The sequence below is a fragment of the Nyctibius grandis genome, chromosome 9 (genome assembly GCF_013368605.1).
Source record: "Nyctibius grandis isolate bNycGra1 chromosome 9, bNycGra1.pri, whole genome shotgun sequence".
NCBI classification, from domain to species: Eukaryota; Metazoa; Chordata; class Aves; order Nyctibiiformes; family Nyctibiidae; genus Nyctibius; species Nyctibius grandis.
Window position 1 is genome coordinate 36275289 of NC_090666.1, and position 27125 is coordinate 36302413.

Sequence of the window (27125 nt, forward strand, 5' to 3'; positions counted from 1 at the left end):
TCAAATATTACAGAAATCATATAAGAATGAATGAATAAACTTCTCTTTCTGGCTTTTGTGGTACAGGAGATAAAAAACAGCTCTGAAAAAAACAGCTCTGACTGAACACTACTGCTTGAAATGTGTGAAGACTGAAAATATTTTATTGTTGCTATTACAGGATAAGAAGGCGTATCTGGACATCATCCACACCTATATGGAAGTCCATGGAACTGTTCACGGGGCAAGCACTATTTATATTCCCAGCTACGTGAAAAACCACGGTATACTCAGTGGGCGGGATTTGCAGTTTCTTCTGAGAGAAACCAAAGTAAGTTTGTCAAGAGGGAGTAGTGGCAAAAATAGCTACAGATAGACAGTATCTGAAGTGCATGCATTTCACCTCCTACGAATGAGCTAATTTAAAAGAATTGGGAAAATAAATGACCGAATGTAGTTTTCTTCTGTGTGCTAAGAATATGTTTTTCATCATGCCCATGTTTTGTTGATTGACAGCTATTATTAGAAAATTGGGACCACAGCGTACAGTCGCAGACACATTTAACAACCAGATTGAGGAACGTGCATAAATGCATTTTTCATTTTCTTAAATGTGATATTCAGCTCAAGGAGATTATCAGCTGAGAATGTGCTTTGTTTTACATCCCTGATGTGAAAGTCAGGTAATATCTGAAAGCTGTACAATAGGCATGCTTGCTCTGCCCTACCAATGACTTTAACCTAGAGTGACCCTGTTCTCTGGGGAAGAAAAGAAGAAAGACAAGCACTTCATTCGCCATTCAGCTCCTTCCTCTGCTTCAGTTTTGCAGAGAGATAGAGCAAGAGAGTGTGCTTTTTGTGGTGTGCTTTGCCAGTGGCCCCACAGTCAAGGGAACTCAAGATAAGGGACAGTATATACATTGAAATAAATAAACTTTTGTCCCCATAGTTAGAATGCTTTGTGGGGTTTTCTGTGCCATTCCCATAATCTTTGTGGCACTTTACAACATTAAAACACTTTAGTAGATTACATTTGAATAGGATGCTTAGCTTTAAGTTGGGGAAAGAAGTGACTTGTGTGTTTAAAATTAGCAAAATGTGTGGAACTGCACCACTTACTCCCCATTGTTGATAGTTTCTTGCTGTGCACTTCTACAGAAGAATCTATTAAAAAAAGAAAAGAAAAAAGCAAGCACCTCCCAGTCTTCCCACACAACTGCAGAGATCTCCTTTTTGAAATATTTGGGCAAATGATGGTAATTTGACATCTCTGTGTGACAGCTGTTGGCAAATTATTACTTTTTAAAGACAACCACTGTGTGTGTGTACTTGATGCATACAGATACACATAGTGTTGCAGATTAAAAAGTCAACATTTACTTTCGTCATAGATAATACTGAGATTACACAGCTTTTGCCTGTGTGGAGTATGAAATCACTGTGTTAATCATAGTACTAACGTGGGAAGAATATTGACATTGTAATAACCCCAAGCACAAACAGTGGCTTCTTTCTGAAAAAAAAATGTGTTCTATTCACTGGAATAGTAAAATAAGCTAATGGACTTTCTATAGAATTACTGAAGTCCTTATCATTTACAGAGTACAGTTCATAATAACAGTTATGTTTGAGTAAGTCTTCCTCTAATTTTTTATCAGCCATCACACTAAAAAGCTTGATTTTCAATATTAAGTAGATAGCTCATCTAGTTGTTATTGGTTATATTTGCTGTGCTCTAACATGCAATGTAAGGATTCGTTCAATGTAGGACAAATTCAAGTTGATACATACATATCATGCAGCTCAGCACAGTGCAGTTACATGGGTTTTGTGTCACAGGAAGTAGCCAGGCTGGTTTCGCTCAGTTTTTGACTAGTAATTGCAATATCAGATAGAAGATACTATCTTGTGATTGTGAAGTACTCTTGAGATCAGTAAGTTGATTATTTTTCACAAATTGTATTTTTGTGAAAAGCATATGGATCTAAGCTGTACTGTCTTCAGAGTCCTACAAGCATCTTAGATTTTAATTATTTTCTATACAATTGTGGTGCATTGTTTTGTTTTGTTTTTTCCTTCTAACATTGGGAGAAATCCTTTGAGAATTTGCTGCATTTCTTAGTAAATGGCACTGAGAAACACATCAATGTGTTTCAGGAAGGCAGTGTTTTTATCACATTATCTTTTTGATACAATCTTTCTTAATACACCATTTTTTTTAAAGTCTGCAAACAGTATTTTCATATGGCTTTTCTGAGCTGTTGTCAGCACATTTGCAAATGACAAAACCTGTTTTCCTTTTAGGGATATTATTTATTTATGATGCAGACAGACTATCAAAACTTTGACCTGATGATAAGCAGTTAAGAGTCTGTCTGCTTCTCCTAATACTTACTATTGTCAGGCAAATGGGAGTGCAATGTATTTCTGATGTTGCACTCCCATTTTGAAATGAAATGAAATATGAAATGATATATGGCTTACCGCATCCTGAATTTCAGTTATTATTCCTGTCTAATACTTGTTTCAGTATATCTAGTTTAACAGAAAAAGTAAAACAGCAGCATCCTGAGATTGAAAGTGGAAACTGAGATTTACCATCTGTTTGGACTTTTTCAGGTGGAGGTGGATTTTTGGGTTGGTTTTGTGTTGAGTTTTTTTGCTAGCTGACGTTTAGTATCTCATAGGTACACTGGCTGTTCTGCCTCAGCATATGGTTGCCTCTCAGTGTTGATCAACAGACATACTTGCTCTAAGTCTTCTTGTTGCTTGTACATTCATTCACAGTTTCAGATTTTGCTATGTTTTAAGAGACAATACTTTAACGTAGCTTAGCATAAAACACCACTCACCTGTCTCTACTGGCCGTCTGCTGCGTGTGGGGGTCAATTGTATTTATATCAAATGGATCATGGATTGAATTGCTAAAATAAGTGCAGGTTTTTCACAAAAATCAAGCTGACTTCAATGGGAGCTTTGTGCCCTGGGGAGCCTCACGTATGTGTGCACATGCATCCAGTGATCTCCAAGGACGCTTTTTAATCATAATCACTTTAATCGCTAGGCAACGTGACCAGAGCCCCATAATGAATTTAGTTATGGGGTTTTGTCACTAGACAATCAGTGTGCTGAAACTATGTGAATAATCAGAGCCGTAACTCAGGGATGGGTAACATCTGTGGGTACAATGCTTACTTGAACCATCTAGGCCTGCTGTTTGCTGTCTACAAGCAACAAACTTTGTCTTTAAGCTTCCAGAAAGTTTCAGGTTTTTCTTTCTCAACACATATGTTTTCAGACCCAAGAGCAAGGATTTTCTTTCACTGTTTGTGATTTCAACATTGGATTAGCAAGTTTTTGTTAGGTCAGCTGACAAATGATCTAGTTTTCAGAAAGTCAGAGCTAAATAATAATTTAACAAATCACACAGTTCAGTGTACTCAGAAGTGTCAGCTTATGTTGCACTGCTTCGCTTTGCCCTCAGACAGCAGATACCAATAGGTGGTGGCTCAGTCATGATTCTTGATCAGAGCTTTGCATTCCCAAAATGTATGTGGTCCCTCTGCACTAGTTGGTGTAGGACACAGTTATTCTCAAAAGTGTGCAGCTGCCATTTCATTCTGGCGTGTATTATAAAGCAACGCATTTCAGAATAAGTGTGTTTTCCAAGCAGAGGGGGGCTGTTTGAGATTCATCATGGCTAGTTCAGCTGTGTAGTGCATGACAACAGTTCCTAATGAGAAGATGTAAAGCTATTCATCACGTCAGAGGAAAATAGGGTAGGCGAGCTGGCAGCCTTCCTGCCAACTTATGTGGCTTCTTGCCAAGCGGGCAGCTGGAGGAGTTGGACCAGACTCTCTTGGAAGAGCCAGTACTGAATTCTTCAGAAATATTCCTCCTTTCAAGAAAGTTTCAGATGCAACTTTTCACTTCGAGTCACTGTGAATTTTTGAGGGAATCAAAATTCTTTTGCTAAGTGGAATTTACAACTTCTGAACGGTGATTAATAAAAGTAGGAGCAATACCCTGTTTAGACAGTTCGGGGAAAATCTGGTTGCAATGTTGGATAAGCAGAAATAGGAATACAAACTTTTTTTTTCATATTGCCTTTTATGAAGTAATAGATGTTTTTACTTCCACACACTTCACAAAATCAGCTGAAAAGACATTCAACTAGTGATTCTATTCTAAAGTTCTTTCAATCAGAAAAGCATTGACTTTTCCAGAAAGTATTTTATATTCATGAGAAAAATATATCAAGGTAGTAAACAACAGCCTTTGCTACACTTCTCTTTCTGTAGTTCAGAAGAGAATATATAAGTTCAGTAAGGAGGCATACAAAAGTGGTGATAAACCTACCAACCCAACAGAATAAATTAGATTAAGTGCAGTAATGTTAGAAAGGGGAGAGGAGAACATAAACACTTCTGTTTATGGAACTATTTAGTCTCTGGACTATGAAATTTTTCTCTTAAATATTCGACTAGTCAGAATTACAGTCAGCGAAGCAAAACATTCACCTTTATTTTGTACTTTTGGCTATAATTTAGAAAGACTGTTCAAGTACTTATTTTAATAATAGTCCGATCTGGTGCTGTAAACTCTACAAATAAATTGCTTAGTGTCAACTGAAAGTCAGTGGTTTCCAAAAAATAAAACAAAACCCCACTGTTTTTTCATGGGAGTGGTGGTGAAGCACTTTTCATGTCAGAGAAGTTTCCACTTAGCTACAACGCCATGAAAGGACTGCCTATGTTATAACCAGAAAAGAATGGTGTCTTGGCTCTGATGCTGGGTGGCCAACTCAAAAGTCTAAAATTCCAAACCAGGGGTTCAGTTCACTGGACAGAGGCAGAAAAGGTTCCTGAGGAGCCTTTTTTATGAAAACCAAAGTATTCCTGCTAAAGGGTTTCAACACTTGCTTTACTCAAGTTGGGCAAGTGAGATTGCAGATCCGAATCCCCTTTTTTGATTCGTGCAGACCTACGGGCACAGACACACCTGGGTTAGCAGAACTTGCAAACAAGGAAATGGTTTTAAAAAAAACACCACACTGCTGTTACCATGATTATTTTACATCAGTGTTTATTTGCTGTTATCTTCTTTAGATATACTTTTATAGTGTAAACTCCTCCTGGCAATCGTCTTGTTACATGGGGCATTAGCATATGGAGCCTACTGTGGCATGTGCCCACTTAAAGCACTGTACGAAAATAATGGTTCTGGCTTTCAAAAACATTTGAAAGGTGAGAAAAATGCTCACATACAGAAAATGAAATGCTTTCAAGCACTAATCAACCAGTAAAGTATAAAGGAACTCTACTCTGCATAGCAATTCTGCTGCAGCTCACAAAGCCAGATCAGGGCTAACCGTGTGTACCCACAATTATGTTGCCAACATTGTCAAATTTGGAGTTTTGCATTATAGATCTTCAGCCACAGGGTGAAAGTAGCTGCCTACAGTGGACTGTGTTACCAGGCACAGCGTCCGCTAAGACAGTACCCTAAAAGCCATAGTCAGCAACCTTATGTGGAGGCAACAGTGTGCACTTATATCACAAAAATAGTGGAAACACGGTATGTTCTAAATTTTTGTCATTTTGTGGGAAGGAGCCTGGTCTTCCACCCAGCCTCAGCTGTACTGAGGATGGATGCTTGCTTCGCTGGCACCAGAAAATAATTGTCTGTTATTTGTACATTTTTCTTTTTTTCCCCTCTTCTTTTTCCATTAGGGACTTGGCAGCATTTGTTACATACTTTTAGGAAGTACCTTGACAGATTGTTTTAGCCTTTCTGGAAATAACAAGTTGCATGTAATTCAAAAGATTGGCAAATTAGAATGAGTTATAGAGATGACCTGTGTTCTCCACTGCTTGCTTTTTGAATCATAATGAATGTGACTTTCTCGAGGCAATTAAGATACGCATTGGTTTTGCTCTTTATACCGTACAAAAATACTAGCTCCCTAACAAGGAATGTTAATAAAGGGCAATTTTCAGGAGCAGGGTCTAGATTCAGTTTGGGAATTTCAGCTGACCTGATGACAATGTGATAGAGAGTGACAGAAGATTTTGGAGGTTTGAAAGAAGGAGCTGGGGGGGGCGCTGGGGCAGCTGTGAGCCAGGCTAAAACCTCAGGCCAACAGTCAGCACACACACATGCATTGTTCTAGCGATCAGACACATCCTTCTTTCTTTCTTCAAAGGTATGGTGCTGTTTAGAGGTAAAATGGATGTGAAACAGGTGGTAAGCTATTTATTATAGATTAAGTGTTGACAGTGTGCTCCGTGCTGTCAAAACATAAAACCGTGTTTCTTTCCCCATGGAGCTTCCTCCTAAATAAACGGACCAGTCAGACACAGAACTGTTCAGCAGTGCACAGCAGCAGTTTATTAAAAAAGTGAAAAACGAAGCAAACAAACCAGCATTCTCTACATGACAGACAAACACAGGATCATAGGAGAACTGATACTTCAGATGGTTTTAATTGCTGGTTCCCAGCTGGTTGTCTGCCTGAACTAAGGAGTAGTTTAAATAAATAACATTATGTGTGCAGATTGCATGAAATGCTTTCATGTCCGTAATTCATTATTTTCAAGAGATTACCTTTCTTTAATTCAGGCCTCTTTTGAGATGAAATTTAGTGTGTATTTTTTCTGACTGAAAGGTAATGTATCTTGTGCCATATACAAAAACCAAATTCAGATAATCTAGCTTTAGTGGAGGTAGTGTTCCAGATCTGTTTTTTTATCAGCCACTGGAGAGGTTCCTGTAAGATTTAAATCTGTGAGACAGCTGAGAGACTTTTTGCAAGTAGGAGACTTTTTTAGAATCATAAACCATAGAATCATTTAGGTTGGAAAGGACCTTTAAGATCATCAAGTCCAACCATTAACCCAGCGCTGCCAAGCCCACCACTAAACCATGTCCCTAAGCACCACATCTACACATCTTTTAAATACCTCTGGGGATGGTGACTCCACCGCTTCCCTGGGCAGCCTGTTCCAGTGCTTGACAACCCTGTCAGTGAAGAAATATTTCCTAATATCCAATCTCAACGTCCCCTGGCCCAATTTGAGGCCATTTCCTCTCATCCAAGTATTGCTTGTTACTTGGGAGAAGAGACCAGCTCCCATGGTCGGTGGGTCACTTTAACCTGAAAATTGAAAACTGAAATAACAATATTCAGCTCCATGCAGAGAAAATTGTATGTCTTCAACTAGGCTGAGAACTCTTAACTTTCTTTTTAAAATGAAGCAACTCAGAATTTATACTGTTGTTGCCATGGGTCGGAGAGGATTGATGCTGCAATGCCTGTGTGCGACAATACTGACTACAGGTTTAGCTCCTAGAAAGGGCCTTCAGTTTGGTATCTTCTGTTACTAGGATTCACTTCCATATTTTAGAAAATTTAATGCACAATAGTATAATTTGACCTCTTTGAATACATACATCCTGAATACATGATCCTAATAGTTAAGAAGATTGCTCTTTATTTTCTTGAAAAGAGCAGTAGCTATATATGTGTATATACATACGTTAAGTCATTCATCAGTGCTCAGAAATTGCTGTTACAAATCAGAGCTTGTAATTCTCCCATTATACACAGCCATTCAAAAAAAGATGAAGGATCCTATATTTAATTCAGGGGTTAATTATGTTGGGCCAGGAAAGGGGTCAAGATCCAAATAAAAGCCAGACAACTCTGAAAAAAGACTAGATTTCTTTACATTGGAGAAAAGCTGTTCTAGAGCACCTGTAACCTTGGCTGATGTAGGAATGGCTTTGTGATGCATTTTGCCTCTTTCAGTTTACCTTGGAAGAGGCGTTGAGCCCTCTTAATCCTATGCAAGCGCTTGCTGCCTAGATACAGTGCCTTCTGCTGATGTTTGCTGCCATCTGCCGTTTTAATTAGAAGCCTTAATCAATTTGCTAAGAGCATGTTCATATTGGCGAAACCAGCAGGTTAGATGACGGGGGGAGAAAGGGGGAAAACAGCAGTGTAGCTGTTGCGTGAGGTTGCTGCAGTAAAACCTATACCTGCAAGAGAGCCCCAGCAGTTTCAACACCGATCAAACCACCAAATGACTTTTTTTTTTTCCCCAAAAATAACTGAAAGGGTCCGTTGTTGCCTCAGCTCCATGAAAAACTACTTCAGCTCATTACAGAAGATTATTGTTAAATGTGTTTTACAGGACATTCCGTTACTGCTTGGGTAGGAGCGGGTGAGCTGCTGAATTTTTCCCTTGTTCTTCTTAATGTTACATTTTTTTAGGCTGGTATACTTAGAATGCATTATCGTTTATTTTAAGTTAGCTCTGAGCTTTCAGTTTTTATAAAGAACAGAAATTAAGATAGTCCTTGTTTTCTGTTTTTCAGCTGTTCGTGGGTCTCGGATTTCCATATGAAGGGCCAGCTCCTTTAGAGGCTATTGCTAATGGATGTGCTTTTCTAAATTTAAGATTTAACCCACCAAAAAGTAGCAAAAACACAGAATTTTTCAAAGGCAAACCTACACTCCGAGAGGTAAGCTTTATCAATCTTGGTAATTTCTTTATTGAAAATGATTGTGGATTTCTTTTTAGTAACACAAGATAGGAAAAATTGCATAAACGCTCACAGTTTATTGCAAAAGGTGTGCAACTGTCATCATCTTTAGCCTTTGATGGGATTATCAGCCCTTATTTTTATAGGATAATCAAAATTTTTCATTAACATACTGTTAAGCTTTACCTCTAGATTTGTCTATATGTACGTTCTGCTAATTCTTACAGATAGATCATAAACTGAAGTTCCACTTGAAAACCCGATGTTCTGCCCAGGAACAGATCATGTCATCTGATACGTGATGTGTCATTTGAAAGCGGTTTTATTTTGTTGGAGAAACAAACATTACTGTGTACTGTGCAGGAAGTAAATAGGTGTTTAAGTAAACTATAAAAATGCCATTTGTGGGTTGGTGTGTGTGTTTTGGGATTTTTTTTTTTTCTCCAGAAAAGACCTGCTCAAGGAGCCGTTGAGCCAAGGTGTTAATGGTCACAGCCCACCATGTTTGGGGTTAAACACTGAAGACATTTGGAGAACTGAGTCTTCAGGAGAACAGGAAAACCAAACCTCAAGCTTTCAAAACAGCCAGTGTGTTTAGACTCTAGTAAGAGAAAAAGAGGCTAAGTAAACTAGCCTCTTGTCTTGGCACTGACTTTAGGGTATTTTTCTTCTTCGGTGTAGCTAAAATTCAGCCTACACCATTTGCAAGTGTTTAGCAGTCATGTAGCCATTAGTGACGGTAGCACTTTTGCCAGTGACCATGGCCTGTTCAGAGGGGTATATACATATTTTCTTTACATAGTTATCTGAAGGGAAAGCTCTGTGATAACACTTAGATGATGAGAACTTTGCACAGCCATATTGGCCAATTCAGGTTACGCTTGGGCTATATAAATTGCATACTAAGCAGCGCCAGCTAGTTAATAAGCAAAGGACATTTTAAACCAGGAACATAAATTCCTTATGATTTTATGATCCAGAACTGTAATTGCCTTTCAGCTTATTGTACATTCAGTAGGTACAGGACATGAGTTCAAACTTGCCCCCTCTCACAGCTTGCATTGCTGACAAAGGAGATAGCAATAAGGGGAAAAAAAAGTCTGTTTAAACTTTCTCCATGAGCTTGGCACCTTTCAGAACTTTTCTTTTGTGGGTCGCTCAACTGTTTGTCTCGTTTCCAGTTGTTCTGTGCCCAGACACCTTAACTGGTCAGGCTCAGTAAATAATCTGGACCCACCTAACCCTTTAGTAGGAATTTTAGTGCCTGGAATGCCGTACTAAATCCCGCTGGCATGTGTCAGCACTAACAGAAATGCTGTGCACCTGACTTACACAGAAAAATAATCCCTATTGGCTGCTTTAGTACAAAATGATATAATGAACATTCATCACGAATATTGCTGCGTTCACATGCTCTGCTGACCTATCCTAAGAGTGACCTTTAACTGGTTTTCACAACTGCATTTAGATCCGATTGCCAGCAATCCATGTGGCGGTTCTTTGGGATTAAGAAAGTCCTTAAATCCTTCTCTCAGTTTTTTCAAGTGTTAAAGGAGAACAAAAAAGCTTGTGTAGTTCTGTGAATTGATTATCCATAGATGAATTTGAAGATAAAGTCTGTGTTTAGTACTTTTGGAAAGTAACCATTGCAAGTCACTATTTCTCTCTTGTTCTAGGTAGAATTTACTGGGGAGGGGAGTTAACTGTTTCCCCTGTATGCCCAAGAAGGGGTCCCATAGTGAAGACTCTGTAAAAAACTGGAAATGACAATTTTCATTTTAGATCAGCAGCTGTTTTGTCTTGGGACATGATTTTGCTGGGGGAAAGAGCCAGGAAAAAAAAATCACCTTCAAGCAATTTGTTTTGTACCAATATTTGTACCAATATTTTGTCTCTATTCCGCCCCCCCCCAAAAGAAAACCTTGTATGCTAAATCTAGTTCAAATGTGTACTTGGTGGGTGTGGTTTCTTTCATTTTCTGCTTTTAGGAAGGAACAAAAAAGACCTGAAATTATAAATTAATTCCAAATCTATTTATAAGAATTCTTATATATTTGAATTATAGACAGAGAGAGGGAGAATCTCCTGAATATCTGAAGCATTAAGCCTTGGCTAATTAATGCATTTCAGTATTAGGAAATAGTCTTAATATTTTTTGAGAATGTAGATGTAGAATAACTGGTGCAGTAAAATTATGTTGCTAGGTACTCTTAATACTTAAAACAGCTACTAGTCTGAGAAGTTTAGTTGTTCATCTTCCAGATGAGATCTGGCTTTAATGGTGCCATCTGTGTGTCTGAGATGGTAGAGAAAGAGTGGTCTAAGGCATAATTCCTAAGGCTTTGTGGAATTTAAAACGCTGGTTTATGTTCATATTTTTAAAGGTGCAGTAGAAGGTTTGTTGTTGTTATTGAAAGCAACAGGAATGTAGCTTCTGCTATCTGAAGTCCAGACATAAGTGCCCTGGGAACTCAGTCTTGGTAACCAAATTTTTAGGTATGTACAGTTTTAGTGGCAGTAGAAATACTATTGAAAAAAGGTTAGAATATGTCAGTCTTTGAGAAGTTTGGGACTTTTTGGAGGAATTTAAGGTATGCTGATGGGAGCACAGTGCAATGGACTGCAAGTGAATGTAGGCAGCTAGGGAAGGTGTCTGTGTGCAGAAGCATCCTGAGTTACCGGCCCAGGAGCTGCAGCCTTCCAGCCAGTCCGTGAGCCCTCACCACCACGCTGCCCTGCAGCCTAAGGTGGGAGCCTGCACCGAGTCCCCTGGAGCACTGGTCTCAGCACAGCCTTAGGCTAGCGCATCCCACATGTAACTACAAGACTGGCTTCTCTCGTCCACAAGCAAAATGCAATAAGCCAATTTTTTTTAAAGTAGTTTCTTGCGTTCATATGAGGAAGGTAGCAAATGTGGTATACGCCCAGTGCAGAAGGTTATTGCCAATACATATAATTTCCTACTCCAGATCTTTTGCACTGACTGGATTTTTCTTTCTATCATGCATAAGGAGGCAGCTGTATAAAAATTGTCTATGGATAATCTATCCGGGGTGGGGTGGGGCAGTGTATTTATTTAAAAAGCATTTTTCTTCCGAGGCCATGGTGAAACTATCCCCTCTCTTCTGCAGCTTTTGCTTCCTCTCAATGTGTTCATTTGAATGTTCCTCTCACTCCTGTGCCACCTGTCACAAAAAATACTTGTAGTGCCATCCCGCTAATTCTGAAAGTAATCTCTAGTATAACTTTTCTTAGTTATCTACTTGGGTATTTATTGAATTTGTTTTCTGACAAAGTGGTGAGCAAAAGAGTTAATGCTCTTACTGAGGTCAAATCACTCTTGTACTATCAGCAGTGAGAGTCAGAATTAATCTAAGTGATTGATAGAAATTATTCTTTATTCACTACTAGTCACAGAAGCTTGGAACTGTTTGAAATTTGAAGGAGAGACAGGGCGAGGATATTGTCTGAAGGTGATACAGGGCACGGATGACTTCTGAAGCCAGTCATGCAGGTCTAACCAGGACTGGTAGCAATTATTGGTTGTGAAAACTCAGGGCTGCTCTGTGAATGAGCTGTGGGGAAGCAGAGTCACGTTGCAGAAGTAATTTCAGTAAGCATCAAGTCTTCTGTCATGTGGGTCTTTATGAGGATCAAGGCCACAAATGAGAGGTGCACAAATGTTACTTGTAATCTGCGTTATTATCTGATTTTCAGTTTTCCAACTAAATTCACTTGTTAAATTTTAACATGGAAAATCTGAAAGATAACTCAGAAGGAATGACGCCAGCTGTTAAATTCTAGCTGAATTCTTGCATTATCCTAGTGCATTTCATCCAAAAAGTCTGATGAATAGAGTGAGAGGGAAGGATATCTTGCACATTAATTTTTACCCATATGATTTCTTCCTTTCAGTTGACATCTCAGCATCCCTATGCTGAAGTTTACATTGGGAAGCCCCACGTCTGGACTGTAGACATCAATGATCTTTACGAAGTTGAGAAGGCTGTGAAATCAATTTTGAATCAAAAGGTGAGAAATGTATCCTAAATTTGTCACCCTCGTTTGAGGGTGTATTGTGTACTTCCTAATTAAAGCAGAGTGCTGCACTTTAGTAAGATATTGGGGAAAAAAAGCTGTTATTACATGTCTGTGCTATCTGATTGTCATGTTTTAGTACTGGGTATGTCAGGGTTAGACCTGAAAAAAATAAGCGTGAGTGAATTTGTATAGAAACGTGAATTTCATATGTAAATTATACAGCAATCTCTATTTTCTCTGCATTCAGTGAGGAAGTTTCCTTGTTGATTCTCAGAGCATTGCAGTCTGTCCAAATACATACTCAACTCTTTTGACTGATTTTGTAGCCTTAACATAACTGCCACAGAAGTGCTTGTGCACTTACAGTGCGGAATTGTAATGAGGGCACTTTAGGGGGGAAAAAAACAACTTTGGAGCAATTTTCAAAGTATCACGGTTTTTTTTATCATAATGTTTTCTTTTTCACTTCAACTCCAGAACTGAAACTTAGTTAAAACAGGAGCTCTGAAATCCCGTAGGGTCTCAGGCTAGCTTTATATGTATTACTTTGCGGTATACCCTGAGTTCCCTTGGTAATCACCGAGCAACTTTTATTGCCTTTGCAAAGGAGCAAAAATCAGCTTAAACTGCTGATGGTTTTGTGAAATTGTGATTTGTTAATGAGTTTATTTGCATTTATTGTTGCTACTTAAGCTATAATGTAGTATTTGGAGTACAAGCTTCTACCACACAGCACACCACAAAGTTCATTTAGACAAAAAACCCTCTAACGTTAACACACTCTGTTTCCACAGATTGACCCTTATTTGCCCTATGAATTTACATGTGAGGGAATGCTTCAGAGGATGAATGCATTTATTGAAAGACAGGTATGAGCTTTTGTTGTGGATGACTCTCTTGTTTTATGTTGGAAAGGGAGGACCCTCCCATTTTAAAGGTTCTCAGCGTTGTTGCTGTTCAAGTAGAAATAGTAGCTGTGCAGTCCTTGGTGTTATATCAAAGCAGAAAGGCAAAGTAATTTTTCAGTGTATATGGGACTTCTTTGTACACACAAAAAATCTTTGGATCATGAAGTATCATGTAAATAGAGAGATATTTTGTGGTAGAATTGTACTTAGGCTAACGCCTCTAGGCAGATTTTTCAAGTATTTAGTTTCAATCGATAAAGCTTTAAATGGTTTGGAAACCAGTTACTTGAAGGACTTTGGTCCCCATGCTTTGTTGCCAGCTGAGAGCAGCAGAAGAGATTGAGTTGGAGTAATAAACTACAGAGATTTATATGGGATCCTGATATCTAGAAACTGTATGTTTGCTTGGACTTTTGCCCAAGGCCAGATCTGTTGCAGCGGCCAGCTCTGCCTTTTGTTCTGGCTGCTGCAGAAGAGAGATATAACACATATCTCCGATATGCCAATTAATTGCCAGGATTTCTTTCAAAAGCACTGGACATGCTGCTGTACCTGTATTTCTGAAAGTGGATGGTATTAGAGACAGTACTAAAGAATAACACAGCTTCAGGTCAGAAGTGTAGTTAACATAGCTATTCCCAGTTTCCTGCCAATAAACACTGTAAGTTTTTGCTGCTGTATTGATGACATAGCCTGTAGAAGTATCTCTGCTTCTTTTGGTTCTTCTACCCGAGTTAGCTATAATGGAGAGGTTTTGTCAATATAGGAAGAAATGGAGCTCAGTGCAAGGGAGAAAAAGAGGCAGTCTAGAGACAGCACCTTTGGGCCAAAGCTGTCTCTCCCCTCTGGACCCCCCCAAGGGCTAAGCCCTGGCCTGTACTGCGTGCTTCTCAGAAATAAATAGAGCACTGTAATTTTGTTCATTGCTTTGACTAATTGTCAAAAGCCATTATTGTTTCACAGCCCCCAGGATGCTCAAGCATCATTATTAGCTGCGTGTGCTTAGCAGTGTGCCTGATTAACATGTCAGATGAAGCAAAAATAAAGGTTGAGACCTTATTTTGAAGAGTTTGTGGTGGGAGGCAGGCAGAACAGAGAAAGCAGCACAAGCCTGGAACAGGAACAAAGATGCATGGAGTTGATCTGGTTCAGAGGTTGTGGGGTGCATTAACCACAAGAGTGTGGTCTTCAGGGAATGTTTGAATGTGAAGAGGATGGAGTCAGATACACCCACTCACAAGTCACCCTATGGGACACTGAAACTGTAGGATTTAAAGGAGTTGTCCAGAGTTCCCCTTTTGGTGCCTTGGCTCAGGAGCAGGAGGGAGGACAGTGTTCACAAGAAAGATTTAGTGAATTCCCTGCATCTTCAGATGCAACAGCTGGGCTGAAGGTCTTTAGTGTCTGAAGTAAGAGAACTACTGTGAGCTGAGGTTTCACGTTTAGCAGTGCCACCTTCAGCTGCATTAAAACAGCTTTCACTCCAAGCTACTCCTTCCTGCCAGTGCCCTGCCCCTGCCAGCGGCCCAGCGTGGCTGTTAGGTGCGTCTGTGCCATCTGCTCAGTCCATCCCTTGATCCTGTTTGCTCTGTGGCTGCACAAACAGTTGTGTCAGCTCTGCAAAGAGGCAGCGTAGGGTGGGAACCGAAGGGTGGGACTGCTTAAATTGGCACTGCCATCAAAGGAGCAGCCAGGCAACTGCAGCCGAAGCAGCTGCGGGATTCCCTGTTGCAAACTTGGGAGCTGTTGGATGAGGCAGGCTGGGCTGATGGAACAGACGTGCTGACTTTGAAAGATGTGCTCAAGCAGAGTACATGGTAACCTGGTAGAAAATCTTTTTGGCAGGACTCTGCTAGGTTAGAAAACTGCCTTGGCTCAGCGGAGGGTCAGCTGAGCACCAGAGCCTGGCAAAGGGAGTGAAGTGAGGGCATTCATCCAAGAGCAAGAAAAGCCAGAGGGAGGAGGACACCTCCTTTGATGGCAGGGCTAAGCCTGTCTCACCTTGAAATCGTGGTTATAGGTAAAACAAACACAAATGCAGTCTCTGGTGTAGCTTAATCTCCTGTTTTACACAACATCTTTTCTTTATTTTACCCTTATGTATGTAGGGTTGTGGGGCAAGATAGACTGGGGTGAAGGTACCAAATTTAGGTTGCTTTTGATGGTTGATAGGAAAACTACCGAGAGACAGCAAACTGAAACATCGCCCTGTGTGCGTACCTGTGAAGGTGATGTACTCTGAGACATGCTTCAAGGTGGCATAAGCTGAGGAAGGCTTTACATTAGTGAATATTACAGTATTACATAGTATATATTACGGTATTGGATTGGATTTTGAACCTGTATTGATTTCCTCCTGCATCTAGTATTTTAAAGATTGATTTATAAAAGGACAGAGTAAGCAGGGTGCTTAAGTCCAAATAGCAAAATGACCTTTTTGAAACAACCTCATTAAAAAGTACCTCCAACCATCTATTATTAACCCGTTGTTTTAGATGCTGTTAAAATTATTCTGCCATAAATATGCTCTAAAATTACTCCTTTTTTTCGTAATATGGCACGAGGGAATGACTTAGGCTGTATCAGGGGTAGTTCAGAATGGATACTGGGAAAAAGCTCTTCACTGAGAGCGTGATCAAGCACTGGAACAAGCTCCCCAGGGAAGTGGTCATGGCCCCAAGCCTGTCAGTGTTCAAGAAGTGTTTGGACAATGCTCTTAGATATATGGTTTAGCTTTTAGGTTGCCCTGTGTGGAGCTGGGAGTTAGACTTCTATGATCTTCATGGGTCCCTTCCAACTCAGGATATTCTGTGATTCATGATCGTATAATATTAAATTTATGGTTAGACCTGGGAGTATGAAAACTTTCTCCTTCAGCAGAGGAAATCTAAACAGAGGGAAAAACCTCCAAACTGATGCTGAGAACTGGTAAATGATTTGGGGTCTTAGCTTCATTCAAATTTCAAGTACTTCAGCCTTTCTAAGCTTTGGGTCACAGTGTGGGACCTGTTCACACAAGTTACTAGTTTTGTCAGGAGAAAGCAAGCCATGATGGACTGGGCCTGGATTTTTTTATAACCTTTTGGTGAGGGTTGCCAAATGTTAAAACAATGTCTGAGCATCATGGAATGTTATATAAAACCAGTGACTAAAATTTTCTCTTTGCTTTTTCTCATTTAAAATGTTAAGACCATAAGAACTTGTCTTTGAATAGTTCTGGCTAGCAGGTGTGTTTAGATAGTTTCTTCCTTCCCTCTTCCCACCGTGGTGACACTTGACTGCAGGCATTATTTATAGCCAATTTTTTTCAGTGTTGGGAGAGCACTTTTACTAGCAGTTCAGCCAAGGAGAGCAAACAAACTCTTTGAATCCTGGTTGCTTTATAGAACTCTTCTAGTCTTTTATGAGTTCAGCTCGCTGCAGAGCTCTGCGAGTCCCCTGATCCTTTCCAGATGGCTCTCCACATGGGCCACTTGAGACATTTCTCGCCTACAGGGTGACTGGCCTCTGGAATTCTTCTCCTACCAGAACTTCCTCCTGATATTTGTGCTGTTACGAGAATAGTTCTGCTAGCACCGAGTTAGTGAAACAGGAGTCACTGAGAAAGCCAAAATGGGCTGGGTGTGTGGAAGTAGAGAGACTAGCTAGAGTTGCTTACGAGAAATTAAAAAGGGTAAAGGTAGGGAAGAAGCTTCTTTGGGAAGAATGATGCTACCACATTTCAAGTAAATATCAAAGGTGATAATTCGCTCATGCTAAAAAAAAAATCTTATTAAATGTGCTTAAATTATTGATTTTAATACAACCAAAATGAGCTGCAAAATGAGTGTCTGGGTGATAATAACCACTTACTTTACTAATGGGGAAAATTGCTGTCAGGAGACTGGATGCATGGTAATAAAATATGATCTGTCACTGCAGGATTTCTGTCACGGGCAGGTGATGTGGCCCCCATTAAGTGCCCTTCAGGTAAAAATTGCTGAACCTGGAAAATCCTGTAAACAAGTTTGTCAGGAAAGCCAGCTCATTTGTGAGCCTTCCTTCTTCCAGCATCTTAACAAGGACAAAGCTCTGCTTAGGTAAGTACTTAGAAGCACAACCATATTATTTGGTCTCTTTTTATTGCACACGTGAAGTTTAGTGTACGAGTTCTGTGAGAAGGGAAGGTGGGGAGAGAAGTACTGTCTGTGTGGCTGCAGCAAGCTGTGAGGTTAGCTGCCAGTCCCTCACAGCAGTGGATGGTAGAAGTTAACTGCTGTGCTGAGAGCACCGTTCCACGTAGCATGTGTTTTTGCAATGAGGAGTACAGCACCGAGGCCAAAAATTTACCTCTCTTCCTTCCCCCCTCCATCTCCTGTGTGTGTGCACCATACAGTGCCCTTTGATGTTGGGTTGCTTGCACCGAGCAAAGATGCTTGTGCTGCAGGGATTGCAGATGCCAGGACTATAATTGTGTTTGCATGGACCCTTTGCAGCCCGGGCTGGGCAGGTGCACTACTCTATAGCTTCTGCCATATCCTTCGGAGAGCTAGTTAGTGAACTTGCATGAGTCTTAACACTAATCCTAACTGTGCTCAGTCAGCTGGGTCAGAAACGAAATGCATTTTGTTGCAGTAAATAGAACTCTGTACACATTGTGTGATTCCTATCACTTGTTCACCTGATTTTAAATATAGCACTTAGAAAGTGTTGCTTTTATTTATTGAGCTTCCTCTGGTCACGATTAACATCCATATAGAAACATCTGTATTCATTGGCAATTAGCAGTCACTGTTTCTGCAAACCTTTTGTCGGTATTGTCCTAGGTAAAGAGTTGTAAACCCTTGTATATTAGAGGTATTACTACCAATTTATAAAGCTTACCAGCTATGCATTAAGGAAATTAATGTTGCCTGCAGGTGCTCTCTCTTTGGGAACATGTCTGTGTTCCTTTCAGAATGAAAACAAAGCACTCAAAGCTGGGCTCCAACAAATGGCTGCTAGGGAATCTGCTTTCTAGGTTTTCTGTCTCTACTCTTTGCTAAATTAAATTATAGAAGGTTTTTATTTTTGTATTTTGTTTGAAAAGTTGTAATTTCCAGTGGAGTTCAAAAGCAGCTCATGTAAAAAACTTTTGTCAGGCTTCTCTTCTAGCTGTCTGGACAAGATTATAATTCTGTGGGGAAAAAAAAAAAAATCTGTTAAATGCTGAAAGCTACCAATGTTTCCAGAATAAGTGAAAAACAAGCCTCTGCTGGAATTGCTGCTGTTGTGCTTAAGCTTTGTGGTCAGAAAATGGCCTAGCTAGCTGGTACCTCGGAGCGGTGGGTCCTGCTCGGACCAGCGTCCGCTGTAAGACAGCATCCCCTCATCCTCGCGGTTCGGCTGCCGAGCTTCAAGCTACCCAGGGCTGCCTGGCACCGGGTGGCTTAGCTCGGGGAGATCCCTGCTGAAATCAATACGAATATCTCCGGATTTCAGATTCTTTGGTTTTGTCTTACTAGAAATCCGTGGTGTATTTAAATATTATGCTCTGGGGAACAGTCAAAAGCATTTTTTTTTCCTTTTTAATTTCTTTCATTAATCTTTAGGAAACAGAGTAAAGCTGCAAAGGCTGCACTGCCCTCTGCAGAGAGAATCTGCGCAGGTGAAGAGGAATAAGAGTCATGTTCTGCAAATCTAAATGCACTTGATTTAGGGTGTAATAGAGTATTTTACTTTATTTTTAGTGAGGAAGGATGAAAATTGTACTGAACTCCTGTAAACTCCACTGTGATTTAGATCATGTGCTTTGCTTTTCAGGCATAATATCGAATGTCTCACCATGGAGTCCGCAAATGATATTCTGGTCCCCTCTTTTGATGGAAGAAGGAAGCACTGTGTTTTCCAAGGTGACCTCTTATTGTTCAGCTGTGCCGGATCCCACCCAACCCACAGAAGAATCTGCCCCTGCAGAGACTATATTAAGGGGCAGGTTGCGCTTTGTAAAGACTGCCTATAGCAGCAGCAGAGCTTCTTTTGAGTTGAGGACAAAATGTAAGTAGTTCTGAGAGGAGCTACTTATTACTTCCTGCACTTTTGTCCAGGTTTTTCGCTGCAGGCAGAGCTATCATTGCTGGGCAGAATTATCTACTAAGAGAGGAGGGATTCGTAACAAACAGCTAACTGAAATTCTTTTCCTATAAGAACATTTGCAGTGTAACTCTTCAGATTCCTTCATCTGTTCGTGAAGAGAAACGAGTTTCATGTTCTACAGGGATTTGAAGATGACTGCACAGAATAGTTTGTAGAAAATTCCCAGACCCATCAAACTTTTTTGTTGTTGTTTGGGTGAAGTGTTTTCTATTTTTTTAATGAGTTAGGACATCCCCCATCATGGTTAGCTAAAGGATCTCAACTTCATTCCAGTAGAAAACTGAAAAAAGTGTGCTTGAGGGAGGGGGGTGCAGAGGAGGGAGGACTAACATTTTATTCTAGGTGCACTGTTTTGGGTACTGCTTTAGCTTGAATGGCTATAAAGTGGTTTACTTCACAAGAACTCGGAATCACAAGATAGCTCTGTACTGGTATTGGGTTATCTGGGCCCAGTTCTTTCTTTTTTTCTTTTTTTTTTTTTTTTAAATCTTTATATACAACAAGGTATTGTCTGCATCACAGCTGCTGCATCAGAGCAGTCTAAACAGAGTATCACAACTGAGCAAACAGGCAGTTGCCAGCGTGTGACACGTCATCTTGGTGACTCGACAACTGACTAGGGTTGTGGCATTCTTCAGTGTGGAAAAGCTACAGAAACATACTGCCATTTTCGGAATTGACTTGTTCCCGTTTACTGGTCCCATTTAGAGAGTAATCCTTGGAATTTGCCCATGCTTCTGTTGTAGTCTGTTTACTAGAAATACTGTGTGAAGCAAAAAGTATTCAGCATCATTGGAGCAATATTATCGTTAGAGCCTCAGTTTGCTACGGCTTCCAGTAGTTAAAGTGTTGCTGAATGACATAGAAAGGTTAAACTAAGCTAACTATAATTATTGTATGGTAGAAATGTAAAATGTCTTCATAACTAGCTAGGTTTTTAAAGAGAAATTTTTCTGAAGAACAAGTAAGAGGAGACAAACAACTACTAAGAAAAGCATTGATCAGTCTCATGGGTTCTGTGATTGTTTTTCTGGTTTTTGGGGGGTTGGGGTTTTTTGTTTGGTTGGGGTTTTTTTTAGCAGGCACACCAGTTGCAAATTTAGTATAAAACAATTCAAGACTTTGGAATTCAAATCAAACTTCATTTGTTTAGAGCAGCAAGTTAAATCTTCTAAACTACCTTCTTTTTACAGAGGTAATTTTTGTTATTTTCAGCAGGAGGTGGCATGCTTGACAGCCCCGTTTGTAGTCACGAAATGATATGCTACGATTAGTGAGAAACAAATCTGCAGTGTATTTTGAAAGCAGTCATAGTCTGCAGGTTTACAATTTGGACGTGCTCTGATCATACTGAAAAAAACCTCAAATCAACATGAAGAGCATAGATACTTTAAATTTTCCTTCCTTGGATATATCTGGTTGGTTCAGATTTTTCTTGTAACTGGCATTCATTGCCTGTGTGTGAATATTGATGTATCTCTTGACCTACCAAAGACCAAGCAAGGGAAATGCTATTTCATCATGGATAAATTCTCAAGACAAGAGAACACAACAGTATAGATTTAAACTTTCAACTCAAAAGCAATTAATTTGCTTTTTCAAGTTTTTTGTTTCCTGCCTCAGCACTCCTGACAGTGTTATCCTGTAACACTCCGTAACATTGCTGTGGACTGCACAGGGACTTAATCCTGAGAGATTATTGAATATCCAAAAAGGATCTGTGGGAGCTGCTGAACAGCAGGGTCACCAGTAACTGGGTGTGATGATGATAAAATCTGCTGTATTTTAATTTTCCAGAAACAGAACAGCTGGCTTCTATAATGGGAGGCAAACATTTTGTATGAAAAGAAAACAAACACAAACTAGTATGAAAATCCCTACTGTTACCATAGCTCAACATTTGCTTCAGTCAGCAGAAATGGCGTTTGCAATAGTTTTTTTAATACCCTGGAAAAGCTGGGGGAGGAGAATTGGAAATGGGTCTGAGCAGGCGCAACAATTCATTTTGTATTTATATAAAATATTCCCCGCATACCTGTGCATATTTGTGCAACTGGAAAATCTTGCGTATTGAAGTACATATACTGCTATCTGGTGCTGGAAGTAAAGGCAACAGCAGAATTTGTCTTTACCGGTTCAGCCTGAGGTTCTTCGGGCAGGAATTTAGTTTGGAATGAGATATCACAGAATTACGTCGGAAACAAAGATTAGTACGTGTGCACTTAAAGAATGCAAAGCACGTAGGTTTTGCTGTAGTGTAATTCTTTGCTGTAAATACATATTTGCTTGTTCCCCCCCACACACACTGTACAGTCCACATGGCATACTGCATTTTATTTTGCCTCTAAACCTCTAAAGCTGGGAGGGTTTTGGTATTTGTTATTATCAGATTTTCTGGTCTAGTGCTTTGCTCTAAGTTTGCCTTTACTACAGCAGGGAGAGTCTGTTACAAGCTCTGTTTTTTTCATGCTGTAGCACTGCTTCTTTCTAGTCTACTGAACTGAATTACTGCATATTGGCAAAAAATGGAACAGCAAACACCAATGCCGCTTGCATTTCAGCCAGAGAGAACATCTACGTTGGCTTCGGAATCGATTGGGTCTGATCCTATTTCCACTGAAATCTATAGAGAAGAGTCATTAATCTTAAAGAAAAAAGAATCAAGACCTATAATTTGATAGGCCTCTATTATTAATTTTAAACTCTCTTTTCAGAAGAAATATTACTTTTATGAAATGCAGCTTCAGTCTGAATTGCTGTAAAAGGAGACTATCATATGAGAACTGTAAGTGCATAAACTTTGTAAACGTTGCTCACCAAACCCAATATGCACTCCCCCGTCACCGCGGTGTTTGTTCGTGCATCGATAAATAAGTGAATCCTTCTGCAGATAAACACTCAGGCAAATCCATGTGGGGCTATTTAAAAGTCTGAATGATTTACTAAAACATATAATAAATATCCACATTTCAGGATAGAGGGCAGCCTTCTGTCCAAGTTCCATAACTATTTTCCTTCCTAATTAAAGAATAAAGGTGTAGACCAATTATTGCACTTAAACAAGGATATTAGAGGTAGGACTGTGCTACTGTTTTTCAGTCTGACAGTTGAGCTTGCAGCTTCCTTTACTCAGAAATCAGGTTTTTGCATGATGTGCATTTGAATATATTGATCAGTGATTGATGGGAACAAATGTCAAAAGTTGAATATAAAAACATTTTACAAGCTTTGAAACATATCTCTCATATCAAGACATTCTTTGTTTTAAAATTTTGTATTTTTGTATGTGACCTAGGTTTTTTTTTTTCAAAAATCTTGTTCCTATGAGATTAGAAAACTTGAGAGAAGCATTTACGTATTTATTAAAATTAACATAAAAGGCTTGCCTTTGAAAGGTAAAGTTGGTAAATACACACTGTTTAAAAATGCCAATAAAAACCTCATTATTTCATATATGCAAGTTGATTTGCACATGTATAAATAGAGTTGCTTTTTGCATTTTTTTTGCTTAGTTTCTCTGTGTCTTTTTGTAATTTATAGTTGCAGCTGTGTGTTTGCTTGTTGATATCAGATTATGTTTCTCCTACGAATATTTAATGTTTATGTGCCTTTTTTTACTTTGGGGTTTGGATGAGTGTTTGGAATATGGACACTGTCTGAACAAGTATAATGGAACACTAATTACAGGTAAAAATAGTGCTCGATGACTATACAACTTAGCGGTATGGATTTTGAATGGTTTTAAGTGGTGGAGAAATCTGTTTTAAAACTATGGTAAGGGTTAATAAGATAAAAGTGTAAGTTTATTAATTCTTGCAAAAAGTTGCTTCTGCGAGCAAAATACCCTTTACTGCCTCTGTAATTTGACGTGAGAGCTCCTGCTGGGATGGGATGTCCATTCCATGACCAGAGAGCAAACTAAAGCCGTTACATTCCCCAAGGAGACAGTGCTGACAGAAAACCTCTAGAAACAGCCCCATCTGATGTGATCAGCAGGAAAATTGAAGATCTACATTAACGTTTGTGAGGTGTTGGTGTTTCGGATAAAGATGTCTGTACATGGAAGCACGGGGTGATCCCTGGTGCTACCAGGAGAATACAGTCCTTTCATGATACCTGAATTTACGACTCTCAGTGGGGAGGGAACTCTGGATATTCAGCTTATTGTAGATGTTTTTCTTTTTAATGCTACTACTTTTCTGCAAGAAGAATATTTTGCAAAATAGCTGCTGATAGGTGTCAGGTGGAGATCGCAGAACGGGGCTGTGGACAGAGCCAGGGCTCTGTGTCTCCCCTGCTCAGCTCTGCTCCCAGCTACTTGTGCCGGCTTTTGCAACTTGCTTCTTGACAAGCGTTCAGACTTGCTCAAAGTTTCTGTTGATATCAGCTGCAAAGCAGCTTGTTAGCTGATGTCTTCCCTCCTCACTTACTCATGTTGAACTACTATCCTTTCATATCCTAACCGATGTCCTTGGTTGATCCTTGATATGAAAGACATGCCCTCCCCTCTCAAAAATGAGTGGCACGTCTAAATTACAAAGATGATTTACGAGTTTGCAGCACTTTTCACATAAACAAAATCCAGATTGCTTTCTCAGGTATGTATTCTGCTCATAGTGCATTTCAGGACCAGATTTTGCTAGTAAAATAAATTAAATGGCATGAATAAGGCTGGATATAATCTCATCCAAGTCTAATTAACTTCATGACTCCTACTGGCTTTAGTGATAGAGGAACTCCTCCACTAATTTTTCTTCAAATTAAAAAAGCAGCTCTCCCTTTTTAATAACTGTAAAGCACTGTATCTTACAAGAGAAAGACCAAACACCTGCAGGTTATATTGTACATATATCAGCAAGCAGTTTTGCTTGCTGTCACAGCTTATATCATCTCTAAGTTGATGTTACTTATTATTAACGTATCAGTTGAAAACTTGGTTAAATAGCTGTTCAGTCTACAGGTTGGTGTTGGAGGGGTCGGGGGTTTGTTGGTTTGTTGTTTAGGTTTTTTAAGGAGACCAGTAGTTACCGATTTCCAGTCTCACAGTCCTTCTTCCAGGGGCGCTAACATTTTGGCATGGCTCGCTCTTTCTGACGTTTGCCCTACAGCTGCTATGCCTTCAACTTTGGACTCGCGATCTCTTTCCGTTTGTAGTTCTCCTTTGGGCCCATCGTTTTAGGGACCGCTGTAAAGTCGAGGAGAATAATGCACTGACAGATGTACGCTTGCGTTCAGGCTGAAAAGGCCAGGGCCAGATACAGTTTCCTTGAGATATGCTTTAATAATATTGCTGTAAATGTAACATCAAAACATACAGTTTTACAGGCAGTGACTTAAATCTTGTCTTCATCTTTTTAAGCAGCTCTATAGGTTTTTTTAAAATTAGTTTGTAATTTCCAAATATTATATTTAAATGGAATGTGTAAACAGCAAACTCCGTGTATCAAGTGTAAAATGTTTACCGTAGGAATGTGTTGAAAATACCAGAAGCTGAACCCCAGAATGCCTCCGATGTGAGGCAGCGTTCGTGTTCTTTCTCCCAGGGAAAAATAACAAAGTACAACCATTGCCAAAGTGTCTTGCTTTTATAGGTGTAATCCTTCACATAATCATAGAGTTATGAACATACAATAGTATGTTTTAATTCAGCAGACCTCTCTCAACAGCACTAAGCCACCTGTTTATTAAATGGGTAAATAAAAATCAGGTCCTCAAAGTTTTGATAAAATGAGTCATAACTCCACCTTCCACACACAGAAACTGCTTTAGAAAAATTCCACTGTAACCAAGCGAGTAAAGCCCTTCTCCCTGCGGGTGCCATTGAACTAAGGCGGGCCGTGCCTGGGAACAGCATTTGTCACCTTGGGTAAGGGCTCGCAGACCTGCAGCGTTGTGGGCCCTGCTGCCCTCACGTTTCGCAGCCATGATAACACATGGCTGCTTCTCTGTACAGGAAAATTATTGCACTGCTCTGTCATACTTGCAAACCCTAGCCCTAGCTCAGTGCTGCTCCACTCGTGGCAGGTCACACAGCCAAGGGTCGGTCCTGCAGGAGACAGCAAAATCCTTGGCTTTATGGAGAGCGTGTAAATAACATTGGGGCATTTACTGGAGCCCTCCAGGCCCTTGGCAAAGCTGCAGAGTAGTTTGAAGTATCAAATAGGTACACAATAAATCCAGTTAAATTGCTGTCTGAAGGCAGTTAATAGGGTTATACCCAGAACTGATTTGTTACATTCATTAACAGGTCTGTTGCAGTACAGTGACAGTGAAAACCATTTTTAAGAAGTCATGGGTTTATTTGGTTTTTTGCAAAGGAATACAGCAGAGGAGGAGGAAATGGCAGTTTTTACCAAAGGAAAAAAGAATAAATTTTATGAGAAAAGTTACCCTGAAGATTCTAAGAAAATTAAAAATTAAAATAAGGGAATATTTAGAAAGCTGATTTGAGGTTGGAGAAGTTGATGCCCCTGAGTTTGCCAGGCTGACTGCTATGGGGAGGTCCTCCAGGGAGCAATTTGGGGCAGCTCTTTGGTTTCTGGTCTGAATCATTCCCTGGGGGAGTCTCTCTCTCCATGGGAAGGGGGTCAAAGTCTGAATAATCCCTGTCGCACAGTAAATTGGAAAAAAAACCCTACTGACATCTGAAAAAAAAAAAAAGAAAAAGATTGCTGCTTTTTGCACATAATAATTTGGAGTCAATGAGAGTTTTTATATGTACGTGAGAACTTCAGGGTCAGGCTGGTACTGTGTGTGTTTGGTTTGAATTGTCTCCTAAAAGGTTGATCCTTTGTTTTATTTAAATGGTTGTGTTCCACTATATTACGTTCAAGCAGTTTGATTCCGAAAGAACAGAACACGGTGGTTCAGATACTGTCAAGTTACTGGGGTTCAATAAGATGGGATTTTTTTAATTTTTTTTTTTTTTTAAGAAAAGTAAATGTCTGTACTTTAATGGCATAGAGAAATGCTTTGTTTTCACTGTTGTAGAAGAAAACTAGGGAGAACTTTATTTTTCAATAAACCTTTTTCTTGTGTGATTTGGATTTATGATTGCTTTGTGCATAAATGGGAAGTCCGTGAGCTGCCATTTATCCAAAATTGCGTTTGTGTGGCTATCCTTGCAGTTCTGCAGCCGGGCATTGCTGTGGCTGGCCCCCCTCTCACAGGTAAGTCATACCGTGAGCGGTCCCGTCTACCCACACCTTGACCGTAAGACCAACAGGCAAGTCTTTATCTTTTTGCTTTGTTTTGTTTTAAACCCAAGTTGGATAATGGATAAAATCAAGGTTTGTTTTGGGAGGGCAGCTTTGCCACAGCAGTAGTTAGGGATTCGTGGTTTCCTAGAACTTTCCAGCACACAAGGAAGACTCTGGAATTGCACAGCAGCACACGGACATGTAAGACTTACTGGCGCAATAAGCTACGGAGTTCCAAAACAAAAGCTACGTTGTGGTGCAGTAACAGCTTTAGAGAGCGTTGTCTTTCAAGATCCAAATGCAAAGAGCTTGGATGGCTTCTGAAATACGTGCACAT

At 39.8% G+C, this 27125-nt stretch overlaps 1 protein-coding gene across 1 annotated transcript in view; it reads left to right on the top strand.

Annotated features, from left to right (window-relative positions):
• Positions 1–26622, top strand: part of MGAT5 (alpha-1,6-mannosylglycoprotein 6-beta-N-acetylglucosaminyltransferase) — a 136612-nt gene extending 109990 nt beyond the window's left edge. The window contains exons 12-17 of the mRNA XM_068407674.1: positions 161–310; positions 8359–8505; positions 12442–12558; positions 13362–13436; positions 17397–17554; positions 19257–26622. Of these exons, the coding sequence (XP_068263775.1) occupies positions 161–310; positions 8359–8505; positions 12442–12558; positions 13362–13436; positions 17397–17554; positions 19257–19455 (846 nt within the window). The 3' untranslated portion in view covers positions 19456–26622. The remainder of the gene's footprint in view (positions 1–160; positions 311–8358; positions 8506–12441; positions 12559–13361; positions 13437–17396; positions 17555–19256) is intronic.
• Positions 26623–27125: the final 503 nt, after the last annotated feature.